Raw genomic sequence first — 9,721 nt, forward strand, 5'->3', positions numbered from 1 at the left:
GCCGGATGCATACCGTACAGGCTCAAATCTTGTGATGAAGCTGTTGAGGTTCTCGTTGTCAGCTCGCAGAAGGGGAATGCTATGCTGTTTCCGAAGGTACGTGGGTTTCGGTGACGCTTAATTTGCAAATTATGGAAGTGTGGAGGGGTGATACTAAAATTTCGAGAGCCTGACAATTTTTTTTTACGTAATTTGCAGGGTGGATGGGAGTCTGATGAGACTCTGGATCAAGCCGCGTCGAGGGAGGCTCTTGAAGAAGCCGGAGTCCAGGGAAAACTCGAGGTAATTAATTTTCCACTTTCGCGTTTTTTTTACGGTTCGTAATTTGCATTTTGTGGAGGGCATTTTTGCTAAATTGCAGTATGCCTGTGACAATGCAGGATGCGCTCGGGAGCTGGAAGTACAAGAGCAAGAGGTACGGGACGTATTATGAGGGGATCATGTTCGCTCTGAATGTGACCGAGGAACTCGCCTACTGGCCGGAGATGAGTTCGAGGAACCGGAAGTGGGTTACGATCGCCGAAGCGAGAGAGGGATGCAGAGATTTGTGGATGAGAGAAGCTTTGGAAGTCTTGGTTTCAAGACTCGAACGAGAAGAAAGGATGAAGGCAATTCATAGAGTGTAATGATGTAGATAGTTATTGTAGATGGTTCAAAATTCTTTTTTTTTTCTTTGTTCGAGATTCTTTCGGACATAAATCTTGTCCACGATTCAATGTAATTGATGAATTTTGCGCGCATTATGTTATACAATTAAATAGAGAAGGAGATAAACTGTGTTTCTGTTGTGCTTTCTTTATGGGACTATGTAAGATGTCGTCAAGTATTTTAGATTAGTTTTCGCGATCGCTTCTTATGGAGAATTTTGTGGCAATAAAGTCGAGTTTATGCAACTTCCAATTATTAAGAAAAGGTCTCCTAGATTTTTTTTTTTTTTTGGGGGGGCGGGGGGGGCGGGGGGGGGTGGGGGGGATTTGGTCTTTACCTATAGAGCAATGGTAGAATCGAAAGAGTAAGATTTGAAAATATAAACATGCTTCTTTCTTAAGTTTATCTAGAACTAGTATCTTACTCATGCATGACATAAAACTTTAAAGAGTGTTATAGTGGAGTTAACGAGTGAACAGAAAAAGTGTTATTTTTCTTTTTGAATTATCTCCCTACTTTGTGTTAGAGATTTTATGGAGATTAATCTGTAGAATTAAACACTAAATGAATAACGACACCAATGAAAATACCACAAGTAAGCAAACACCAAGATTTAACGTGGTTCAGCAAATATCATCCCTACGTCCATGGGACAATCCAGAGAGAAATATTTCACTATGAATGAAGAGTACAATCTCTCCAAATTACACTAGAACTTGAGGATTAAATCACAAGAGAAAGATACAACGTTACTGTTGCGCCTCGAGAAACCAAAACAATCGCCGAGAAAGATAAATAACCAACCAAAATCAATAACACAAACAATCAAACACCAGTTTTACGTGGTTCGGTAAGATGCCTACGTCCACGGGGCAATGAGGGGGGAGTTTTCACTATTAGAAATCAAGAGGAACAAACTAGGGTTACAAATCTCTCATAAACCCTCAACAATCAACTCTCAATCTCTCCAATTGCTCCTAGAATAGAAGCCCAAAGAAAACTCTCTCAATCATGCGGTCGACCGGGCCGGTCGACCGCCACCCTGACAACATGAATCCTGAGCTCATCTCTTCAAATCTCCACCTCGGCGAAGATTCTACCAAACTGAGCCGACACCGATCAAACCAATACCTCAACTGTTGCATCCAGTACGCCATGGCAACAGACTCATGACAACGGACTCCAATCACAACAAGTCGAGATCCAAACGGGAGTGCGAACACTCAACCCCAAACCAACTGTGTCTACTCACCAAACAACTGAGCCTACACCGACTACACCAAATGCCTCACTTGCTGAGACCCAAGTGGGAGTGCGAACACTCACCCCAAATGTCGATGTCGCTCACCAAATCGGCTGCATCATAAAGACTGCCTACGTATCCTCTTGCCCAAGGAATCAAGCATTCACGTAGTTCACCTAATGGGCCTCCAAAGGTCCTCAATCCAACATGCGGCTGATAGCATCATCAACGACCCCAATCTGAAAACAGTCCAACACCTCCACCTGAGATGTAACAATGGCCGTATCCAAAACATATCCACCAGCTGCATCCAAATCAACTACCTCATCATCTGCACCCATAAATAAATGACTCCCACGCTGTGCCACCTCAGCTGGAATCCTAACCAATGCAGAATGATCTGGAGTATGTGGGAAAATTCCCACCTAATGTGGAGTAGCATCAACCTCCACCTGCTGCGATATCCCTCTGACCTGATCAATACTCTCCAGCTGCCGAGAGTCCAAAGTGACAAACCTGCTCATACCAAACTCAGAAGCTCCCAACTGATAGCCGAACGAGCCTCTGAATCCCAAATGCACAATCGGCTCCAATCTCACATCAACGATGTGACCAAGTGTTGGGTAGCCAAATATCCGACGCCGACCAAAATCTAAAACAGCTCCACCAGATCTAACAACTCTACACGCAGCAGTCGGCAACCACATAAGATGACCCAAACCTGTCAAAGTCTGAATACCAGATCCACTGCTTGACAACCAATACCGATCCTCCTCCAGAAAGGAACGGCTCACTAAATCCGTCATCTCATCACGTCGCCCCATTGTCTCCTTCCCTCTGAAGTGTCTCCAACTACCGTGAGCTCGGCACCAATGCAAGAAAGGACACCTACTAGAACAAGTATGACTGGTAACCTTTCTGCCCATACACCTCCTCCAACTGTTGCGGACTACTAGGGTTTTATACCAACGGGACTTGGTTGCAACCCAAATATGCCTAGTACAATCCTCAACATAGGAAACAAAATAACGATTACCTCCCGATGATGCCTCCTCGGAAAGCCCCCAAATGCCTGACTGAACACCTCCAATAAGACCTCTCGATCGATGGATAGAAGTGTTGAACTCCACCTCTGTCTTCTCGCTCATACCAATGTGCTCACAGGACTTCAATCTGCAGGTCATAGCACTCCTCAACAATCTATGCACGGTATAACCAATAATATATCCCAGCACCAAACAATACCACAGTCTAACCATAGAAGTAGTCAGCGCCCTATCAACTACCGTGCTCCCAAGCAGATAATACAAGTTACTCCGTCTGACTCTCTTCATCACAATCATGGACCCCGATGTGACCTTCAAGCGAGAATCCGCCAAGGTCACCCTATAGCCTGATGCCTCCAATACCCCAAGTGAAATGATGTTCTTCCTCAGTTGAGGAACGAACCTCACATCAGCCAACTCCCGGATCATCCCGTCACTCATCCGAATCCGAACGGTACCAATACCACCAATAGGGCATCTGTGATCATTACCCATGAGAACAGCATCCCCTCTTTCCAACTCCTGAAAGCTGGAGAACCAATCCCTTCCAGGGCATATGTGGTAAGTAGCACTCGAAGAGTCGGCAACATCAACTGACGGAAGAGCTGGGCACGAATAGCCCGAAGAATCTGAATCTGAAACATCGCCACTAGCCTTGGCAATATTCACCTCTGAAGCTTGAATAGCTTTCCCTTTATTCTTCACAGCTTGCAATTTTGGGCATTCGGCTTTCCAATGTCCATCATCTCTACAAAAGGCACATTGATTCCTACCAACTGCAGGATGCCCTCCTCTAGACTGCGACCTTCTTCCACGGTTTGGACTTTTAGCTCTTGCAACCAATGCACCAGCAACCGGCTCGATGGAAGTCTCCTTGTCCTTCTTTCGAAGTTGATAATTCACAAGGGCTGCGATGACCTCACTATACGAAAGTGATGCCTTTCCATTAATAAGAGTGAGGACGAAGGTCTCATATTCCTCGTCGGGCAAGGAACTCAATAACAACAATGCCTTGTCCTCGTCTTCAACCTTGACATCTACATTCGCCAAATCTGCAAGTAGCTTCGTGTAGTGGTTCATGTGATCACTAATGGATGTCCCCTTCTTCAATTGGAAGCGATAAAGCCTCCTCTTCAAATGCAAACGATTTTCGATGCTCTTCGTCAAATATTTGCCCTCTAGGACCTCCCAAATCTTCTTTGCCGAAGTTTCATTCATCACATCATATTTAAGGTCTTGGGTAAGGCAAGACCTAATCACACCACACGCCGTTCTATTCATCTTATTCCAAACCTTTTCATCAACGTCGGCCGGTTTTCCGTCCAACTCCAATGTATCTTCCAAATTTTGCGCATTTAGCGCATCCATGACTTCGCATCGCCAAAGTCCAAAATTATTTGTGCCGTTGAACTTTTCCACATCTATTTTCATAGAATGTATATTCAAACTTTGGACGGCCTTCACACCAGAAGAACCCTCCCCACTTTTATCTTTTTCAATATATCTCAAAGCACCACCAAAAAACCAATGCGGAAACAAACGAGAAATAGATCCAAATTAAAAAAGACGAGATTTTTACTGAAAAGATCCCACCTTTATCACCAAACAAAGCCCTAGATGAACTTCCAAAGCGATCTACTCCTCCAAAATAGCCCAAGCGTAGTCCGAGCTCTGATACCAATTGTTGCGCCTCGAGAAACCAAAACAATCGCCGAGAAAGATAAATAACCAACCAAAATCAATAGCACAAACAATCAAACACCAGTTTTACGTGGTTCGGTAAGATGCCTACGTACACGGGGCAAGGAGGGGGGAGTTTTCACTATTAGAAATCAAGAGGAACAAACTAGGGTTACAAATCTCTCATAAACCCTCAACAATCAACTCTCAATCTCTCCAATTGCTCCTAGAATAGAAGCCCAAAGAAAACTCTCTCAATCTGCTCAAATTCGTCCTTGCTCTTAACCCTAAAAAATACCCAAAGGGTATTTATACAAATCCAAAACGAAGCGGGTCTGAAAACAGTCCCAACTCTCGCGACCGGATACGGTCGACCGGCGATCCGCATCGCGGTCGACCGGGTCGGTCGACCGCCCTCACATCCAGCAGCAGCCCAAAAGTCCAGAGAGGTCGTCGGTCGACCGACACGGTCGACCGCCCATAGATTCGGTCGACCGATGCGGTGCGAACCGCACCAATGCCTGAAGCGCCCCAATCCTGAAGCCCAATAACTCCTGTGCACGAATGCGGTCGACCGGGCCGGTCGACCGCCACCCAATTCTGCTGAAACCCGAACTTTCTGCCAATTCTACAGTTACCTCTAAGACACCAAAAGCCTAAAACCCATCTCATCAAAAATCTCCAATACCCATGGAGAAACCAACATTGTACCCTCAACGGCGTCGTCGTTCTGAAGACAACGGTTTTTGAATCACTACAATCAAACAACTAAGCTATCAGGAATCTCACTTTTTCTCTCTCTCCCCACTTTTTCTCTATCGGGTTACTATTCACGATTTACTGTAGCATAAAAAAAAATACATGTTACTCATGAATAGAATTTCTTTATAAAGGAATTTTATTTTTATGTTCTCCAAACCTATTCTTATTACAACTAGATCCTCCAAATCACTTTCTAAATAGAATTTTAATTCATGTGTCCCACGTGTAGGTCTTATCTTAGGCTGGACCCCACAACAATCCCTCACCCCCCTCCAGTCCAATGAGAGGGTATGCTAATCTGTAACTCCTTAACGGGAGTTCATGTCGGTCAAGCGCGCAGGCCACTTGGAGGTGGTCGGTGAGTGCGCGGGCCACTTGGAGGTGGTCAGTGAGTGCACAGGCCACTTAGTGGTGGCTGATGAGTGTGCGGGCCACTTGGAGGTGTGGTGGCCGATGAGGGAGCGGACCACTTGGAAGTGGCCGATGAGGGCGCGAGCACTTGGAGGTGGCCGGTGAGGGCACGGGGCCACTTGGAGATGGCCGTGAACGCGTGGGTCATTTTGGCGGTGGTTAGGAGCTTGTCCCATCCGGGCCGGCCCGGCCCGGCCCGGCCCGGAAAACCGGGCCCGGGCCGGGCAAAACCCAAGCCCGGACCCGGTCCGGGCCGGGCCCGGGCCCGGGCCCGACCGGGCCGGACACCGGGCCGGCCCGGATTTTTTTGTTTTTTTATTTTTTTATTTTTTAAAAAATTTTAAAAAACAATAAAACATAAAAATTATATTTATATAATAGTATATATATATTTATACTCTTATATAAATATAATTATATTATATGTACATATAAGTTTATGTTTATATATATGTATAGATATATAAATATATATTTATACTCTTATATGTATTTATACTATTATATAAATATACTTATATATGTACATATAAGTTTATGTTTATATATGTGTATATATAAGTATACTTATATACTAAGAGAGAGAGAATATAAATATATATATAAGAGAGAGTATACACTGTACACATATATAAGAGAGAGCATACTTATACATATATATAATTATATAAGAGATATAAACATATATAAGAGAGAATATACTTATATTTATATATACTTATATACTAAGTAGCCCAAAGTATTCATGTCATTCAATATATGTATATGTATATATATACACACACACTGACACACATATACATATATTATACATAAACAAATTGTAAATACTTATAGTAATTACATAAACAAATTGTATTATACATAAAAACACACACACATATAAACTTATATATACACACATATATTATACATATATAAGAGAGAGTATACTTATATATACTTATACATATATTATACATATATAAGAGAGAGTATACTTATACATTATACTTATATATATATATATAATATATTATATATATATATAATATAAGAGATATATAAGATAAATAAGAGAGAGTATACTGATATATACTTATATAAGAGAGTATACACTGTATACTTATATATATACTTATACATAATATATATATATATATATATATATAATATATATATATATATATATATATATATATATATATATATATATATATATATATATATATATATATATATATATATATATATATAATATATATATATATAATATATAATATATTATATATATATATAAATATATATATATATATTATACATATATAAGAGAGAGTATACATTGTATCTTATATGTACTTATATACTTATACATATATTAACAGAGCATATTTATACAATATTATACTTATATAAGAGAGAGTATACTTATATATAATTATATACTAAGAGAGAGTATATATATATATAAATATATATATAATATATATATATATATATATAATATATAATATATATATATATTATATATATATATATATATGATGAAAAATGGAGAAACTTGGTACCAAGTTGCTCCAAACAACTTGGTAGTGATGTGGCCTAATCTTGTCCATACATCTATATGGAGTTGGAAGGGTGGTTGAGGCTCTATTCTTCGAGGTGTGATGTAGGGGCAAGATTAGGCCACATCACTACCGAAGTTGCTTTAAAGCAACTTGTGTACCAAGGTTCTCCATATTCTCTCCTCTCTCTCTCTCTCTCTATATATATATATATATATATATATTATATACACAATATATATACATATACATATATTTTATATATAAGAAAATAAAAAAAAATTAAAAAATTTAAAAAATTTTACTGTTCCGGGCCCGGACCCGGGTTTTGCCCGGGTTTCCGGGCCCGGGCCGGGCCCGGGCCGAACGCGCTGGCCACTTGGAGATGGTCGGCGAGCACGCGTTCCCTTGCTTTGCCATTTCGGTGGTGTGTTGCTACGTCATCAACGGTTCGCCGATTCGCTTCATGCGCTTGTCGACGTCAGATAATCCCCCTTAACTCGGATAATGATGTTCATCGTCAGATAAACGCGCTGGCCACTTGGAGATGGTCGGCGAGCACGCGTTCCCTTGCTTTGCCATTTCGGTGGTGTGTTGCTACGTCATCAACGGTTCGCCGATTCGCTTCATGCGCTTGTCGACGTCAGATAATCCCCCTTAACTCGGATAATGATGTTCATCGTCAGATATTCTTTTTCTCTCTCAGGTTTCTATTCACAGTTTACTGTAGTGCCGGAAAAAAATTATAGGTTCCTCATAAATAGAATTCCTTTATAAAGAAATTTTATCTTCAGGTCTTCCAAACATATTCCTATTATAACTAGATCCTCTAAATTCTCTTCTAAATAGAATTTTAATTCATGTGGACCTCGTGTGAGCCTTATCTTGGACCCACAACACTTCGAAGGTATTCTCATTGATTTTCTAGGCACGAAGACTTTTCCATTATTTTTTCTCAAGTGTGAGTTCATTAATTTCTTGGTGGAAAGTTTACAAGAGAAAATATTATGTACGTTGCCACATGGTAGGAATAATCAAAGTTCATGTGGGGAGTATTGGCGATGATTGTTTAATGTTATTTACTTTGTATAATTCCTTTCTAATTAATCTGGTTGTTATACATTTATTGTAAATAAAAATTGATCTCAATCAATTGTTTGGAGAGATATTAACCAGTTTGAGTTTGGAGAGCCAACAAAAAAGGAGCTTATATAATATAGGCGACGCAAATTAAGAGATGTTTGTGGAATTTACCCAGAAACAAACTCTGGCAAAGGTTAGAAAAGAAAGCCCAGATAAAAGAAACTGAAGAAAAGACGAGTGAACAGTGAACTTACTAATTGAGATCAGGACACATCAAATTCCAGGATTGACCTGGCCCAGCTTGCACCCTTACATATGTATTTATCCGCATGAAATTATTATGCCATGATGTGGATAAATACAGGTCAAACTTTTATCTCTTTCCAAATCATCAATTTTCCTTCTTTGTAAGCCACATGGCCCTGATAACAGCAACACTAGTGGAAAATCAACCCCCCACAACCCCGCCCCAAACAAAAAATAAATAAATATAAAAAATGCGCACACACACACACACATTAATTTCATAGAGATTGCTATTAGGTCCCTCAGAGCCTTATTATTTCAAATCAGTCCCTCTCTTAGATAATTCTATATGAATTGCTTACGCAGCTTATGTTAGTTTTTAACCACACATGATAAATTATATTTCTACCCTCAATTACTTAATATAAAGAAATCAACAAACCTTTACACAGGTCTAAAAAAATTCAAATCAGTCTAAAAAATTTCGTTTTGGAGTAACTAAACACAAGGATACATCTGAAAATCCGTAAAGAATTTGGAGCTAAGTGGAACATATACATTTCTCTCAAATTAAACGGTAGCTAACTAGGTCGGCTAAAAATTGGAAACAGCTCGCTCAGAGTTGGGGACCTAATTAGCAATTTCAATAATACGAGGGGCTAGTTTCAAAATATAAAAAGATGCAACGGACCAAACAGCCACGGGGGTCCATTCTCCCAAACCGAGTGGACAGAGAAAGAAAAGAAAACCAACAGCTGGTTGAAGCTAACTTTGATAATAATAAAAGTAGCAAAGAACCCGAAGCAGCTCAGAAATCGTGCCCGAGGTGGGTCCCAGCCGAAGGGGCCCCACGGCACGCGCTCCCTCCCGCGCACTGCCCCCTTCGACGACCCAACGAAAACTTATATATACAGCCTCTCAGCTTCCCCATAAAAACATCGAACAAATTAAGACCACCAATCTTTCCCCCCTCTAAGATCTCAAGCTTAATTGATATCAAAGACGCCGATCCTCGTCGGAAGATCGAGAATGGTCTGTATGGTCGCCAGACGAGGGCG

General features: G+C 40.7%; 1 protein-coding gene across 1 annotated transcript in view; it reads left to right on the forward strand.

The window, feature by feature from the left end:
* Positions 1–786, forward strand: part of LOC109845637 (nudix hydrolase 17, mitochondrial-like) — a 991-nt gene extending 205 nt beyond the window's left edge. Inside the window, 3 exon segments of the mRNA XM_020414906.1 lie at positions 1–96; positions 199–282; positions 381–786. The exon segment at positions 1–96 is cut by the window's left edge and continues 11 nt beyond it. Of these exon segments, the coding sequence (XP_020270495.1) occupies positions 1–96; positions 199–282; positions 381–626 (426 nt within the window). The 3' untranslated portion in view covers positions 627–786.

This window comes from Asparagus officinalis, chromosome 6 (genome assembly GCF_001876935.1).
Source record: "Asparagus officinalis chromosome 6, Aspof.V1, whole genome shotgun sequence".
Lineage (NCBI taxonomy): Eukaryota > Viridiplantae > Streptophyta > Magnoliopsida > Asparagales > Asparagaceae > Asparagus > Asparagus officinalis.